The sequence below is a fragment of the Chiloscyllium plagiosum genome, unplaced genomic scaffold (assembly GCF_037043375.1).
Source record: "Chiloscyllium plagiosum isolate Xiang-an unplaced genomic scaffold, Cpla_swu_hap1 HiC_scaffold_40, whole genome shotgun sequence".
NCBI classification, from domain to species: Eukaryota; Metazoa; Chordata; class Chondrichthyes; order Orectolobiformes; family Hemiscylliidae; genus Chiloscyllium; species Chiloscyllium plagiosum.
This window is the reverse complement of record NW_028270178.1, coordinates 2,827,862-2,846,004: the sequence shown is the minus strand read 5'-3', so window position 1 is coordinate 2,846,004 and position 18,143 is coordinate 2,827,862. Positions and strand designations below refer to the sequence as shown.

At 54.2% G+C, this 18,143-nt stretch overlaps 1 protein-coding gene across 1 annotated transcript in view; it reads left to right on the top strand.

The window, feature by feature from the left end:
* Nucleotides 1–1,144: 1,144 nt before the first annotated feature.
* LOC122544770 (uncharacterized) overlaps nucleotides 1,145–18,143 on the top strand; it is a 93,166-nt gene continuing 76,167 nt past the window's right edge. The window contains exons 1-4 of the mRNA XM_087981608.1: nucleotides 1,145–1,318; nucleotides 11,084–11,166; nucleotides 12,852–12,959; nucleotides 14,812–14,948. Of these exons, the coding sequence (XP_087837734.1) occupies nucleotides 1,145–1,318; nucleotides 11,084–11,166; nucleotides 12,852–12,959; nucleotides 14,812–14,948 (502 nt within the window). The remainder of the gene's footprint in view (nucleotides 1,319–11,083; nucleotides 11,167–12,851; nucleotides 12,960–14,811; nucleotides 14,949–18,143) is intronic.

Here is an 18,143-nt window from a genome sequence, read left to right as displayed (position 1 = left end):
TCTCCGTGTCCCTCTCTCTCTCTCCCTCTCCGTGTCTCTCTCTCTCTCTCTCCGTCTCCCTCTCTCTCCCTCTCCGTGTCCCTCTCTCTCTCCCTCTCCGTGTCCCTCTCTCTCTCTCCCTCTCCGTGTCTCTCTCTCTCTCTCTCCCTCTCCGTGTCTCTCTCTCTCTCTCTCTCCGTGTCCCTCTCTCTCTCTCCCTCTCCGTGTCCCTCTCTCTCTCTCTCCGTGTCCCTCTCTCTCTCCCTCTCCGTGTCCCTCTCTCTCTCTCCCTCTCCGTGTCCCTCTCTCTCTCTCCCTCTCCGTGTCCCTCTCTCTCTCCCTCTCCGTGTCCCTCTCTCTCTCTCTCCGTGTCCCTCTCTCTCTCCCTCTCCGTGTCTCTCTCTCTCTCCCTCTCCGTGTCCCTCTCTCTCTCTCCCTCTCCGTGTCCCTCTCTCTCTCCCTCTCCGTGTCTCTCTCTCTCTCTCCCTCTCCGTGTCTCTCTCTCTCTCTCCCTCTCCGTGTCTCTCTCTCTCTCCCTCTCTCCGTGTCCCTCTCTCTCTCTCCCTCTCCGTGTCTCTCTCTCTCTCCCTCTCCGTGTCCCTCTCTCTCTCTCCCTCTCCGTGTCTCTCTCTCTCTCCCTCTCCGTGTCTCTCTCTCCCTCCCTCTCCGTGTCTCTCTCTCCCTCCCTCTCCGTTTCCCTCTCTCTCTCTCCCTCTCCGTGTCCCTCTCTCTCTCCCTCTCCGTGTCTCTCTCTCTCTCCCTCTCCGTGTCTCTCTCTCTCTCCCTCTCCGTGTCCCTCTCTCTCTCCCTCTCCGTGTCCCTCTCTCTCTCTCTCTCTCTCCGTGTCTCTCTCTCTCTCTCCCTCTCCCTGTCCCTCTCTCTCTCCCTCTCCGTGTCCCTCTCTCCCTCTCAGTGTCCCTCTCTCTCTCTCCCTTTCTGTGTCCCTCTCTCTCCCTCTCCGTGTGTCTCCCTCTCCCTCTCTGTGCCCCCGTCTCTCTCTCTTTCTCTCTCTCTCTCTCTGTTCCCCCACCTTTCTCTCTCTCTCTCTGTTCCCCCACCTTTCTCTCTCTCTCTCTCTGTTCCCCCACCTTTCTCTGTCTCTCTGTGCCTGTGTCTCTCCGGTAGCCTTCCTCATTCTGCCTGATGCCTTGTGGCTGACTTCCTAATGATTGTAGTCTCTCTCTTCTCTCACAGCCAGGAGTTTGACTCTGAGAAAACGGCTGATCTCACCAGGGAGATATATTTGCAGGATATTCACTGCGTCAGCTCCCTTTGCAAAGCATATTTCCGAGAATTACCGAACCCATTACTCATGTACCAGCTCTACGACAAGTTTGCAGTAAGTTCATCAACCACTTTCCCCTGGGCATTAGGTACAGAGTAAAGCTCCCTCTACACTGTCCCCCATCAAACACTCCCAGGACAGGGACAGCACGGGGTTAGATACAGAGTAAAGCTCCCTCTACACTGTCCCCCATCAAACACTCCCAGGACAGGGACAGCACGGGGTTAGATACAGAGTAAAGCTCCCTCTACACTGTCCCCCATCAAACACTCCCAGGACAGGGACAGCACGGGGTTAGATACAGAGTAAAGCTCCCTCTACACTGTCCCCCATCAAACACTCCCAGGGACAGGGACAGCACGGGGTTAGATACAGAGTAAAGCTCCCTCTACACTGTCCCCCATCAAACACTCCCAGGACAGGGACAGCACGGGGTTAGAGACAGAGTAAAGCTCCCTCTACACTGTCCCCCCATCAAACACTCCCAGGTACAGGGACAGCACGGGGTTAGATACAGAGTAAAGCTCCCTCTACACTGTCCCCCATCAAACACTCCCAGGACAGGGACAGCACAGGGTTAGATACAGAGTAAAGCTCCCTCTACACTGTCCCCCATCAAACACACCCAGGGACAGGGACAGCACGGGGTTAGATACAGAGTAAAGCTCACTCTACACTGTCCCCCCATCAAACACTCCCAGGACAGGGACAGCACGGGGTTAGATACAGAGTAAAGCTCCCTCTACACTGTTCCCCATCAAACACTCCCAGGACAGGGACAGCGCGGGGTTAGATACAGAGTAAAGCTCTCTCTACACTGTCCCCATCAAACACTCCCAGGACAGGGACAGCACGGGGTTAGATACAGAGTAAAGCTCCCTCTACACTGTTCCCCATCAAACACTCCCAGGACAGGGAAAGCACAGGGTTAGATATAGAGTAAAGCTCCCTCTACACTGTCCCCCATCAAACACACCCAGGGACAGGGACAGCACGGGGTTAGATACAGAGTAAAGCTCCCTCTACACTGTCCCCATCAAACACTCCCAGGGACAGGGACAGCACGGGGTTAGATACAGAGTAAAGCTCTCTCTACACTGTCCCCCATCAAACACTCCCAGGACAGGGACAGCACGGGTTTAGATACAGAGTAAAGCTCCCTCTACACTGTCCCCCCATCAAACACTCCCAGGGACAGGGACAGCACGGGGTTAGATACAGAGTAAAGCTCCCGCTACACTGTCCCGCATCAAACACTCCCAGGACAGGGACAGCACGGGGTTAGATACAGAGTAAAGCTCCCTCTACACTGTCCCCCATCAAACACTCCCAGGACAGAGACAGCACGGGGTTAGATACAGAGTAAAGCTCCCTCTACACGGTCCCCCATCAAACACTCCCAGGACAGGGACAGCACGGGGTTAGATACAGAGTAAAGCTCCTTCTACACTGTCCCTCATCAAACACTCCCAGGACAGGGACAGCACGGGGTTAGATACAGAGTAAAGCTCCCTCTACGCTGTCCACCCATCAAACACTCCTCTGACAGAGACAGCACGGGGCTAGATACAGTGTAAAGCTCCTTCTACACTGTCCCCCATCAAACACTCCCAGAACAGGGACAGCGCGGGGTTAGATACAGAGTAAAGCTCCCTCTACACTGTCCCCCATCAAACACTCCCAGGACAGGGACAGCACGGGGTTAGATACAGAGTAAAGCTGCCTCTACACTGTCCCCCATCAAACACTCCCAGGACAGGGACAGCACGGGGTTAGATACAGAGTAAAGCTCACTCTACACTGTCCCCCATCAAACACTCCCAGGGACAGGGACAGCACGGGGTTAGATACAGAGTAAAGCTCCCTCTACACTGTCCCCCATCAAACACTCCCAGGACAGGGACAGCACGGGGTTAGAGACAGAGTAAAGCTCCCTCTACACTGTCCCCCCATCAAACACTCCCAGGTACAGGGACAGCACGGGGTTAGATACAGAGTAAAGCTCCCTCTACACTGTCCCCCATCAAACACTCCCAGGACAGGGACAGCACAGGGTTAGATACAGAGTAAAGCTCCCTCTACACTGTCCCCCATCAAACACACCCAGGGACAGGGACAGCACGGGGTTAGATACAGAGTAAAGCTCACTCTACACTGTCCCCCCATCAAACACTCCCAGGACAGGGACAGCACGGGGTTAGATACAGAGTAAAGCTCCCTCTACACTGTTCCCCATCAAACACTCCCAGGACAGGGACAGCACGGGGTTAGATACAGAGTAAAGCTCTCACTACACTGTCCCCATCAAACACTCCCAGGACAGGGACAGCACGGGGTTAGATACAGAGTAAAGCTCCCTCTACACTGTTCCCCATCAAACACTCCCAGGACAGGGACAGCACAGGGTTAGATACAGAGTAAAGCTCCCTCTACACTGTCCCCCATCAAACACACCCAGGGACAGGGACAGCACGGGGTTAGATACAGAGTAAAGCTCCCTCTACACTGTCCCCATCAAACACTCCCAGGGACAGGGACAGCACGGGGTTGGATACAGAGTAAAGCTCTCTCTACACTGTCCCCCATCAAACACTCCCAGGACAGGGACAGCACGGGTTTAGATACAGAGTAAAGCTCCCTCTACACTGTCCCCCCATCAAACACTCCCAGGGACAGGGACAGCACGGGGTTAGATACAGAGTAAAGCTCCCTCTACACTGTCCCGCATCAAACACTCCCAGGACAGGGACAGCACGGGGTTAGATACAGAGTAAAGCTCCCTCTACACTGTCCCCCATCAAACACTCCCAGGACAGAGACAGCACGGGGTTAGATACAGAGTAAAGCTCCCTCTACACGGTCCCCCATCAAACACTCCCAGGACAGGGACAGCACGGGGTTAGATACAGAGTAACGCTTCCTCTACACTGTCCCCCATCAAACACTCCCAGGACAGGGACAGCACGGGGTTAGATACAGAGTAAAGCTCCTTCTACACAGTCCCTCATCAAACACTCCCAGGACAGGGACAGCACGGGGTTAGATACAGAGTAAAGCTTCCTCTACGCTGTCCACCCATCAAACACTCCCAGGACAGGGACAGCACGGGGTTAGATACAGAGTAAAGCTCCCTCTACACTGTCCCCCATCAAACACTCCCAGGACAGGGACAGCACGGGGTTAGATACAGAGTAAAGCTCCCTCTACACTGTCCCCCCATCAAACACTCCCAGGGACAGGGACAGCACGGGGTTAGATACAGAGTAAAGCTCCCTCTACACTGTCCCGCATCAAACACTCCCAGGACAGGGACAGCACGGGGTTAGATACAGAGTAAAGCTCCCTCTACACTGTCCCCCATCAAACACTCCCAGGACAGAGACAGCACGGGGTTAGATACAGAGTAAAGCTCCCTCTACACGGTCCCCCATCAAACACTCCCAGGACAGGGACAGCACGGGGTTAGATACAGAGTAACGCTTCCTCTACACGGTCCCCCATCAAACACTCCCAGGACAGGGACAGCACGGGGTTAGATACAGAGTAAAGCTCCTTCTACACAGTCCCTCATCAAACACTCCCAGGACAGGGACAGCACGGGGTTAGATACAGAGTAAAGCTTCCTCTACGCTGTCCACCCATCAAACACTCCCAGGACAGGGACAGCACGGGGTTAGATACAGAGTAAAGCTCCCTCTACACTGTCCCCCATCAAACACTCCCAGGACAGGGACAGCACGGGGTTAGATACAGAGTAAAGCTCCCTCTACACTGTCCCCCATCAAACACTCCCAGGACAGGGACAGCACGGGGTTAGATACAGAGTAAAGCTCCCTCTACACTGTCCCCCATCAAACACTCCCAGGGACAGGGACAGCACGGGGTTAGATACAGAGTAAAGCTCCCTCTACACTGTCCCCCATCAAACACTCCCAGGACAGGGACAGCACGGGGTTAGAGACAGAGTAAAGCTCCCTCTACACTGTCCCCCCATCAAACACTCCCAGGTACAGGGACAGCACGGGGTTAGATACAGAGTAAAGCTCCCTCTACACTGTCCCCCATCAAACACTCCCAGGACAGGGACAGCACAGGGTTAGATACAGAGTAAAGCTCCCTCTACACTGTCCCCCATCAAACACACCCAGGGACAGGGACAGCACGGGGTTAGATACAGAGTAAAGCTCACTCTACACTGTCCCCCCATCAAACACTCCCAGGACAGGGACAGCACGGGGTTAGATACAGAGTAAAGCTCCCTCTACACTGTTCCCCATCAAACACTCCCAGGACAGGGACAGCACGGGGTTAGATACAGAGTAAAGCTCTCTCTACACTGTCCCCATCAAACACTCCCAGGACAGGGACAGCACGGGGTTAGATACAGAGTAAAGCTCCCTCTACACTGTCCCCCATCAAACACTCCCAGGACAGGGACAGCACAGGGTTAGATACAGAGTAAAGCTCCCTCTACACTGTCCCCCATCAAACACACCCAGGGACAGGGACAGCACGGGGTTAGATACAGAGTAAAGCTCCCTCTACACTGTCCCCATCAAACACTCCCAGGGACAGGGACAGCACGGGGTTAGATACAGAGTAAAGCTCCCTCTACACTGTCCCCCATCAAACACTCCCAGGACAGAGACAGCACGGGGTTAGATACAGAGTAAAGCTCCCTCTACACTGTCCCCCATCAAACACTCCCAGGACAGAGACAGCACGGGGTTAGATACAGAGTAAAGCTCCCTCTACACGGTCCCCCATCAAACACTCCCAGGACAGGGACAGCACGGGGTTAGATACAGAGTAACGCTCCCTCTACACTGTCCCCCATCAAACACTCCCAGGACAGGGACAGCACGGGGTTAGATACAGAGTAAAGCTCCCTCTACACGGTCCCCCATCAAACACTCCCAGGACAGGGACAGCACGGGGTTAGATACAGAGTAAAGCTCCCTCTACGCTGTCCACCCATCAAACACTCCTCTGACAGAGACAGCACGGGGCTAGATACAGTGTAAAGCTCCCTCTACACTGTCCCCCATCAAACACTCCCAGAACAGGGACAGCGCGGGGTTAGATACAGAGTAAAGCTCCCTCTACACTGTCCCCCATCAAACACTCCCAGGACAGGGACAGCACGGGGTTAGATACAGAGTAAAGCTCCCTCTACACTGTCCCCCATCAAACACTCCCAGGACAGGGACAGCACGGGGTTAGATACAGAGTAAAGCTCTCTCCACACTGACCCCCATCAAACACTCCCAGGACAGGGACAGCACGGGGTTAGATACAGAGTAAAGCTTCCTCTACACTGACCCCATCAAACACTCCCAGGACAGGGACAGCACGGGGTTAGATACAGAGTAAAGCTCTCTCTACACTGTCCCCCATCAAACACTCCCAGGACAGGGACAGCATGGGGTTAGATACAGAGTAAAGCTCCCTCTACACTGACCCCATCAAACCCTCCCAGGACAGGGACAGCACGGGGTTAGATACAGAGTAAAGCTCCCTCTACACTGTCCCCCATCAAACACTCCCAGGACAGGGACAGCACGGGGTTAGATACAGAGTAAAGCTCCCTCTACACTGTCCCCCATCAAACACTCCCAGGACAGGGACAGCACGGGGTTAGATACAGAGTAAAGATCCCTCTACACTGTCCCCCATCAAACACTCCCAGGACAGGGACAGCACGGGGTTAGATACACAGTAAAGCTTCCTCTACACTGTCCCCCATCAAACACTCCCAGGACAGGGACAGCACGGGGTTAGATACAGAGTAAAGCTCCCTCTACACTGTCCCCCATCAAACACTCCCAGGACAGGGACAGCACGGGGTTAGATACAGAGTAAAGCTCCCTCTACACTGTCCTCCCATCAAACACTCCCAGGACAGGGACAGCACGGGGTTAGATACAGAGTAAAGCTCCCTGTACACTGTCCCCCCATCAAACACTCCCAGGACAGGGACAGCACGGGGTTAGATACAGAGTAAAGCTCCCTCTACACTGTCCCCCATCAAACACTCCCAGGACAGGGACAGCACGGGGTTAGATACAGAGTAAAGCTCCCTCTACACTGTCCCCCATCAAACACTCCCAGGACAGGAACAGCACGGGGTTAGATACAGAGTAAAGCTCCCTCTACACTGTCCCCCAGCAAACACTCCCAGGACAGGGACAGCACGGGGTGAGATACAGAGTAAAGCTCCCTCTACACTGTCCCCCATCAAACACTCCCAGGACAGGGACAGCACGGGGTTAGATGCAGAGTAAAGCTCTCTCTACACTGTCCCTCATCAAACACTCCCAGGACAGGGACAGCACGGGGTTAGATGCAGAGTAAAGCTCACTCTACACTGTCCCCCAGCAAACACTCCCAGGACAGGGACAGCACGGGGTGAGATACAGAGTAAAGCTCCCTCTACACTGTCCCCCATCAAACACTCCCAGGAGAGGGAAGCACGGGGTTAGATACAGAGTAAAGCTCCCTCTACACTGTTCCCCCAACCAACACTCCCAGGACAGGGACAGCACGGGGTTAGATACAGAGTAAAGCTCCCTCTACACTGTCCCCCATCAAACACACCCAGGACAGGGATAGCACGGGGTTAGAGACAGAGTAAAGCTCCATCTACACTGTCCCCATCAAACATTCCCAGGACAGGGACAGCACGGGGTTAGATACAGAGTAAAGCTCCCTTTACACTGTCCCCCCATCAAACACTCCCAGGACAGGGACAGCACGGGGTTAGATACAGAGTAAAGCTCCCTCTACACTGTACCCCATCAAACACTCCCAGGAGAGGGACAGCACGGGGTTAGATACAGAGTAAAGCTCCTTCTACACTATCCCCCATCAAATACTCCCAGGACAGGGACAGCACGAGGTTAGATACAGAGTAAAGCTCTCTCTACACTGTCCCTCATCAAACACTCCCAGGACAGGGACAGCACGGGGTTAGATACAGAGTAAAGCTCCCTCTACACTGTCCCCCCATCAAACACTCCCAGGACAGGGACAGCACGGGGTTAGATACAGAGTAAAGCTCCCTCTACACTGTCTCCCCATCAAACACTCCCAGGACAGGGACAGCACGGGGTTAGATACAGAGTAAAGCTCCCTCTACACTGTCCCCCCATCAAACACTCCCAGGACAGGGACAGCACGGGGTTAGATACAGAGTAAAGCTCACTCTACACTGTCCCCCATCAAACACTCCCAGGACAGGGACAGCACGGGGTTAGATACAGAGTAAAGCTTCCTCTACACTGTCCACCCATCAAACACTCCCAGGGACTGGGACAGCGCGGGGTTAGATACAGAGTAAAGCTCCCTCTACACTGTCCCCCCATCAAACACTCCCAGGACAGGGACAGCACGGGGTTAGATACAGAGTAAAGCTCTCTCTACACTGTCCCCCCATCAAACACTCCCAGGACAGGGACAGCACGGGGTTAGATACAGAGTAAAGCTCCCTCTACACTGTCCCCCCATCAAACACTCCCAGGACAGGGACAGCACGGGGTTAGATACAGAGTAAAGCTCACTCTACACTGTCCCCCATCAAACACTCCCAGGACAGGGACAGCACGGGGTTAGATACAGAGTAAAGCTCTCTCTACACTGTCCCCCCATCAAACACTCCCAGGACAGGGACAGCACGGGGTTAGATACAGAGTAAAGCTCCCTCTACACTGTCCCCATCAAACACTCCCAGGACAGGGACAGCACGGGGTTAGATACAGAGTAAAGCTCCCTCTACACTGTCCCCCCATCAAACACTCCCAGGACAGGGACAGCACGGGGTTAGATACAGAGTAAAGCTCTCTCTACACTGTCCCCCCATCAAACACTCCCAGGACAGGGACAGCACGGGGTTAGATACAGAGTAAAGCTCCATCTACACTGTCCCCCATCAAACACTCCCAGGACAGGGACAGCACGGGGTTAGATACAGAGTAAAGCTCCCTCTACACTGTCCCCATCAAACCCTCCCAGGACAGGGACAGCACGGGGTTAGATACAGAGTAAAGCTCCCTCTACACTGTCCTCCATCAAACACTCCCAGGACAGGGACAGCACGGGGTTAGATACAGAGTAAAGCTCCTTCTACACTGTCCCCCATCAAACACTCCCAGGACAGGGACAGCACGGGGTTAGATACAGAGTAAAGCTCCCTCTACACTGTCCCCCATCAAACACTCCCAGGACAGGGACAGCACGGGGTTAGATACAGAGTAAAGCTCCCTCTACACTGTCCCCCATCAAACACTCCCAGGACAGGGACAGCACGGGGTTAGATACAGAGTAAAGCTCCCTCTACACTGTCCCCCATCAAACACTCCCAGGACAGGGACAGCACGGGGTTAGATACAGAGTAAAGCTCCCTCTACACTGTCCCCCATCAAACACTCCCAGGACAGGGACAGCACGGGGTTAGATACAGAGTAAAGCTCCCTCTACACTGTCCCCCATCAAACACTCCCAGGACAGGGACAGCACGGGGTTAGATACAGAGTAAAGCTCCCTCTACACTGTCCCCCATCAAACCCTCCCAGGGACAGGGACAGCACGGGGTTAGATACAGAGTAAAGCTCCCTCTACACTGTCCCCCATCAAACACTCCCAGGACAGGGACAGCACGGGGTTAGATACAGAGTAAAGCTCCCTCTACACTGTCCCTCATCAAACACTCCCAGGACAGGGACAGCACGGGGTTAGATACAGAGTAAAGCTCCCTCTACACTGTCCCCCATCAAACACTCCCAGGACAGGGACAGCACGGGGTTAGATACAGAGTAAAGCTCTTGTTACCCCTTTGCGTTGTAAATAGGAGTTGATCGTTTGGCCCTTTGAACTTGCTTCTGTATTCCATACACTGACGGCTGACCATCCAACTCCGAGCCCTGTTTCTGCTCTCACCCTGCACCGTTTGATCCCTTCAACCCTGAGAACTATGTCGAAGTTCTTTTCGAAAAAGTTCCATACTTGGGCCTCACCTATTTTCTGGGATAGAGAATTCCATCGGCTTCCCCATCTCAGTCCAAAATGGCCGACCCTGTCCCGTTAGCCTGTGATTTCCCCCCTCGTTCTGGGTTCCCCAGGAACAAACTTCCTGTGTTGAGTCCTGTTGGGATTTTTATGACATCTCCCCCCCCCTCCATCCCCGTCTTCGAAAGCCCCAGCGAATCTAATCCTAAACGATCCCGTCTCTCAGTCCGTCCATCCCAGGATTCAGTCTGGGAAACCATCGCTGCTCTCCCTCCATCTCCAGCACATCCTTCCTCAGATATGGAGACCACCCCCCCACAAACTGCACACACAGTACTCCAGGGGTGCTCTCCCCAAGACCCCCCCCCCCGTCCAACTGTAGCCAGACGTCCCTGCTCCTGTCGTCCAATCCTCTCGCCCAGGAGGCCAAGGTAACATTTCCCCTTCGTCACGGCCTGCTGCCCCCTGCAGCGCCTGGATCTCCCAGTTTCCCAAACTATTCCGGCCACAATCCGCCTTCCTGTGTCGGCTCCTGAAGTGGATCACCTCACATTCGCCCGCAGTGCATGGGCCAGGCATCTGCTCACTCACCCGGCCTGTTCCAGTCACGCTGTAACATCTCCGCGTCCTCCCCCCCCCCCACCCACCCCCTCACAGCTCACCCTCCCGCCCAGCTTCCGCACATTTGGAGAGGTCACATTCAGCTTCCTCATTGAACGTGTAGCTCGGGAATCCCAGCACGGGATCCCTCCTGGGACATGTTCCGTTCTGTGCTGCTGACTGCTTCCTGCGCTCTTTCCATTTTGTTTTTCCAAGGATGCTGTCAACACTCAACTGGAAGAGGACAGATTGCTCAAGATCTGCAGCGTCCTGAAGGATCTGCCACCCGGTCATTACAGGTGCGCAGGCGAGAGACTCGTTCAAAGTTGCGGGGGGGGTGCGGGGAGGGTGGGATCCTGACACTTACTGGGTTTGGATGTACCACATCAGCAGTTGGTGTTGCAGCAGATCGTAGCGATGTACAGCATGGAAACAGACCCTTCGGCCCAACCCGTCCATGCCGACCAGATATCCCAACCCAATCTAGTCCCACCTGCCAGCACCCGGCCCATATCCCTCCAAACCCTTCCTATCCATATACCCATCCAGATGCCTCTTAAATGTTGTAATTGTACCAGCCTCCACCACATCCTCTGGCAGCTCATTCCATACACGTACCACCCTCTGGGTGAAAGCGTTGCCCCTTAGGTCTCTTTTATATCTTTCCCCTCTCACCCTAAACCTATGCCCCTCTAGTTCTGGACTCCCCCACCCCATGGGAAAAGACTTTGCCTATTTACCCTATCCATGCCCCTCATGATTTTATAAACCTCTATAAGGTCACCCCTCAGCCTCCGACACTCCAGGGAAAACAGCCCCAGCCTGTTCAGCCTCTCCCTGTAGCTCAAACCCTCCAATCCTGGCAACATCCTTGTAAATCTTTTCTGAACCCTTTCAAGTTTCACAACATCTTTCCGATAGGAAGGAGACCAGAATTGCAAGCAATATTCCAACAGTGGCCTAACCAATGTCCTGTACAACCACAACATGACCCCTCAACTCCTGTACTCAATACTCTGACCGAGTGGCTCTCTCTCAGTACTGACCCTCCGACAGTGCAACACTCCCTCAGTACTGACCCTCTGACAGTGCAGTACTGCCTCAGTACTGACCGTCCGACAGTGCGGCACTCCCTCAGTACTGAGCCTCCAACAGTGCGGCACTCCCTCAGTACTGACCCTCCGACAGTGCAGTACTGCCTCAGTACTGACCCTCCGACAGTGCAGTACTGCCTCAGTACTGACCCTCCGACAGTGCGGCACTCCCTCAGTACTGACCCTCCGACAGTGCAGTACTGCCTCAGTACTGACCCTCCGACAGTGCGGCACTCCCTCAGTACTGACCCCCCGACAGTGCAGTACTGCCTCAGTACTGACCCTCCGACAGTGCGGTCCTCCCTCAGTACTGAGCCTCCGACAGTGCGACGCTCACTCAGCACTGACCCTCCCACAGTGCGGCACTCCCTCAGTACTGACCCTCCGACGGTGCGGCACTCCCTCAGTACTGACCCTCCGACAGTGCTGCACTCCCTCAGTACTGACCCTCCGACAGTGCGGCACTCCCTCAGTACTGAACCTCCGACAGTGCGGCACTCCCTCAGTACTGACCCTCCGACAGTGCTGCACTCCCTCAGTACTGACCCTCCGACAGTGCTGCACTCCCTCAGCACTGACCCTCCGACACTGCGGCACTCCCTCAGTACTGACCCTCCGACAGTGCTGCACTCCCTCAGTACTGACCCTCCGACAGTGCTGCACTCCCTCAGTACTGACCCTCCGACACTGCGGCACTCCCTGAGCACTGACCCTCCGACAGTGCGGCACTCCCTCAGCACTGACCCTCCGACAGTGCGGCACTCCCTGAGCACTGACCCTCCGACAGTGCGGCACTCCCTCAGTACTGACCCTATGGGAGACAGACCCTGAAGCAATGAGCTCTCATGTGTCGACCCCACGAAGTTACCTTTTCCTTTCTCTCCCTCCAGGACGCTGGAGTTTCTGATGAGACATCTGCTCCGAATGGCCTCCCACAGCTCCAAAACCAACATGCACGCTCGGAACCTGGCTATCGTCTGGGCCCCGAACCTTCTGAGGCAAGTCTCTCTGGTGAACAATCATCGTGACATTAATTCAGATCTGACCACACTGGCTAATGAAACCTTCATTTACTTAATTAACCCATCAACCAAACAGCGTGGTGGCACAGTGGTTAGCACCGCTGCCTCATGGTGCCAGGGACCTGGGTTCGATTCCAGCCTCCGAGCGACTGACTGTGTGGAGTTTGCACATTCTCACCGTGTCTGCGGGGGTTTCCTCCGGGTGCTCCGGTCCCCTTCTCCGGTCCAACGATGTGCAGGTTAGGGTGGATTGGCCATGCTAAATTACCCCATAGTGTTCAGGGATGTGCAGGTTAGGGTGGATTGGCCATGCTAAATTACCCCATAGTGTTCAGGGATGTGTAGGTTAGGGTGGATTGGCCGTGCTAAATTACCCCATAGTGTTCAGGGATGTGCGGGTTAGGGTGGATTGGCCATGCTAAATTACCCCATAGTGTTCAGGGATGTGCGGGTTAGGGTGGATTGGCCATGCTAAATTACCCCATAGTGTTCAGGGATGTGCGGGTTAGGGTGGATTGGCCATGCTAAATTACCCCGTAGTATTCAGGGATGTGCGGGTTAGGGTGGATTGGCCATGCTAAATTACCCATAGTGTTCAGGGATGTGCGGGTTAGGGTGGATTGGCCATGCTAAATTACCCCGTAGTATTCAGGGATGTGCGGGTTAGGGTGGATTGGCCATGCTAAATTACCCCATAGTGTTCAGGGATGTGCAGGTTAGGGTGGATTGGCCATGCTAAATTACCCCATAGTGTTCAGGGATGTGCAGGTTAGGGTGGATTGGCCATGCTAAATTACCCCATAGTGTTCAGGGATGTGTAGGTTAGGGTGGATTGGCCATGCTAAATTACCCCGTAGTGTTCAGGGATGTGCGGGTTAGGGTGGATTGGCCATGCTAAATTACCCCGTAGTATTCAGGGATGTGCGGGTTAGGGTGGATTGGCCATGCTAAATTACCCCATAGTGTTCAGGGATGTGCAGGTTAGGGTGGATTGGCCATGCTAAATTACCCCATAGTGTTCAGGGATGTGCAGGTTAGGGTGGATTGGCCATGCTAAATTACCCCATAGTGTTCAGGGATGTGTAGGTTAGGGTGGATTGGCCATGCTATATTACCCCATAGTGTTCAGGGATGTGCAGGTTAGGGTGGATTGGCCATGCTAAATTACCCCATAGTGTTCAGGGATGTGTAGGTTAGGGTGGATTGGCCATGCTAAATTACCCATAGTGTTCAGGGATGACCTTCGGAGAGTTGGTTTGGGCTGAAAGACTGCTTCCACACTGCAGGGAGTCTGTGAAAATGTAGAATGCCCATTTCTCTTCGTTATGGTGGAAATAGCCAATGCCATTAAAGACCATCTGGTTAGCAGGTGTCTTTTGCAGATGGAATTCTGCCTTCGTGTCCTGGTCTGACTGCAGACCCTCAGAGATGTGTGCTTGGCACTTTACCAACCCCTTTGTATTGGCCCAGCAAGTTCCTGGTATTGCCAACGGTGGCCCTCCCATTGCCATTGGTGACTTGCTTGATGACAAAATACCCTCAGCGAGATCTCGTTAAATGTCTGGACAGGCGTTTGGTTGGAGTGGGGACAGAGGACGGCCACCGTCATATGCGTTCCAGTGAAAATTGGGATTGGGTAGGAAATTGTTGACGTACTGAGTCAGCTGCAAGTAGGCTGGAGGGGCCGAATGGCCTCCAGCTACCCCTGTTGCTCATGACCCTGGCATGAGCGGCCAGGGAAAGCGGGGAAGTCGAGGTGTAGAAGGAAGGGATGAGGGTCAAAGGTGAGGTTAACCTATTGCTGTCTTCCATCCGTCCCTCCTTCCAGGTCAAAGGAGATTGAGTCATCAGGATTCAATGGAACGGCGGCATTTATGGAGGTCCGTGTCCAGTCCATTGTGGTCGAATTCATCCTGAATCATGTGGAGCAGCTATTCGACCACAAGAACCTCACTCCAGTTCCCGGTAATGATGCTACAGAACCCATCCATTTCCCCCCCCTCCTCCCCACCTGCCAGTCTTTATATCCCTACTAATATACCTTCTCCTCAATCCCCTGACCCACCTACTCCCCAATCCCACAATCCCCTGACCCACCTACTCCCCAATCCCACAATCCCCTGACCCACCTACTCCCCGATCCCACAATCCCCTGACCCACCTACTCCCCAATCCCACAATCCCCTGACCCACCTTCTCCCCAATCCCACAATCCCCTGACCCACCTTCTCCCCAATCCCACAATCCCCTGACCCACCTACTCCCCAATCCCACAATCCCCTGACCCACCTTCTCCCCAATCCCACAATCCCCTGACCCACCTTCTCCCCAATCCCACAATCCCCTGACCCACCTACTCCCCAATCCCACAATCCCCTGACCCACCTACTCCCCGATCCCACAATCCCCTGACCCACCTACTCCCCAATCCCACAATCCCCTGACCCACCTTCTCCCCGATCCCACAATCCCCTGACCCACCTACTCCCCGATCCCACAATCCCCTGACCCACCTACTCCCCGATCCTACAATCCCCTGACCCACCTACTCCCCAATCCCACAATACCCTGACCCACCTTCTCCCCAATCCCACAATCCCCTGACCCACCTACTCCCCAATCCCACAATACCCTGACCCACCTACTCCCCAATCCCACAATCCCCTGACCCACCTTCTCCCCAATCACACAATCCCCTGACCCACCTACTCCCCAATCCCACAATCCCCTGACCCACCTACTCCCCGATCCCACAATCCCCTGACCCACCTACTCCCCGATCCCACAATCCCCTGACCCACCTACTCCCCGATCCCACAATCCCCTGACCCACCTACTCCCCAATCCCACAATCCCCTGACCCACCTACTCCCCAATCGCACAATCCCCTGACCCACCTACTCCCCAATCCCACAATCCCCTGACCCACCTACTCCCCAATCCCACAATCCCCTGACCCACCTACTCCCCAATCCCACAATACCCTGACCCACCTTCTCCCCAATCCCACAATCTCCTGACCCACCTACTGCCCAATCCCACAATCCCCTGACCCACCTTCTCCCCAATCCCACAATCCCCTGACCCACCTTCTCCCCAATCCTACAATCCCCTGACCCACCTTCTCCCCAATCCCACAATCCCCTGACCCACCTACTGCCCAATCCCACAATCCCCTGACCCACCTACTCCCCAATCCCACAATACCCTGACCCACCTACTCCCCAATCCCACAATACCCTGACCCACCTACTCCCCAATCCCACAATCTCCTGACCCACCTACTGCCCAATCCCACAATACCCTGACCCACCTACTCCCTGAACCCTCAATCCCCTGACCCACCTACTCTCCAATCCCACAATCCCCTGACCCACCTTCTCCCCGATCCCTTAATCCCCCGACCCACCTTCTCCCCGATCCCTCAATCCCCTGACCCACCTTCTCCCCGATCCCTTAATCCCCCGACCCACCTACTCTCCAATCCCACAATCCCCTGACCCACCTTCTCCCCGATCCCTCAATCCCCTGACCCACCTTCTCCCCGATCCCTTAATCCCCCTGACCCACCTTCTCCCAGATCCCACAATCCCCTGACCCACCTACTCCTGCATCCCTCAATCCCCTGACCCACCTTCTCCGCATTCCTCTCCCCCTGCTTCCCCCCCAGTCTCTCAATCCATGGACCCACTCCGTAATCCTTCAAACCCACACCCCCACCTTCACCCCCAATCCTTCCATCTCTGGAAACATCCAATTTCCTCTCATGTCTCCCTCACACTCTCCTTTTCCCCACCTTCACTCCCATCTCTGCTCCACTCTCCTGAGAAGCACAGTCATCAGGCAGAGTCCACATGGTTTCGTGAAAGAGAAATCAGGTTTGGCGAATTTATTGGAGCCCTTTGAGGAGATGGCTTGCGCTGTGGAGAGAGGGGAGCTGGTTGATATACTGTATGTTAGATTTACAGAAGGCATTTGTTGAAGTGCTTCAATAAAGATTAGTTTGGAAGAGAGAAGCAGATGGTGCAGGGGATAGCATACTCGCATGGCATGAAGATTGGCTGGATAACAAGAATAGAGAATAGTTGTAAAAGGGGCATTCTTGGGTTGGCATGAGTGGTGTGCCACAGGGGAAGTGCCAGGGCCATCACTTGCTACAGGTCATATTAGCAACACGGATGAAGGGGTGCTGACGAGATGTTATGAAGAGGACACAAGGTGAGGGCAAAAATATGTTAATGGCTTCACTGAGTGGGCAAAGGTGTACAAAGTTGGAATGTGTGAAAGTATTCACCTTTGTCAGGAAGAACAAAAGGGAAAAGAAAACAGTGCAGGGATTGCAGAGCTGTGAGACGCAGAGGGATCCGAGCGCATGGATCACAATAGGTTAGTTGGCAGGTATGGCCAGCAATAAGGGGTCCCAACAGAATACTATTGCTTATTTGGAGGGAAGTGAATGCAAAAATAGCAAGATTACGGTTCGTTTTTACAGATCTCTGGGTTCGGCCATATCTGGAGGACTGCGTTGGTGCCTTATTTCAGGAAGGTATCAATGCTTTTGGGGAAAGTTCAGAGAAGATTAATCCGACTGATATCTGGAAGTAGACTGCCTTTTATGAGCAAAGGTTGTACAGGCTAAACCTGCACCTGCTGGGGGTTTGAACAGTAAGAGGGGACTTGTTTGAAACCTGTACAATCCCAAGGGGTTTTGACCGGGCACGGTGTGGGAATTCAGCAGGGAATCAGGAACAAGGAGGTTAAAATGAAAGGGTCACCCATTTTAAGTCCAAGAAAGGGAGCATTTCTCTCTCTATCTCTGAGGGTCAAACGCCTTGTGCCTGAAAAGCTGGTGGAGGTATTGTCCTGGATTTTTATTTACAGCAGAGATGGATTGATTCTTTATAAGGGAAGGGCTGAAAGCGTTCTGGCGGGAAAATGTGGAGTAATCGGATCCAACCGAATGGGGGAGCAGGGCTGAGGGGCAGAGCGGCCTAATTCATCAATTGTGTGGATGTATGGATGTTCTCCCTCACTCTCCCCTTCCATTCTCCCTTCAGCTGTCTCATTTTCTCTCCCTCTCACCTTGCTACCACCTCCATCCCCTTCCTTCACTTCACCTCTGTCGCTCTACACTCCCCCCGCACCCCCCCCCCCAATAGT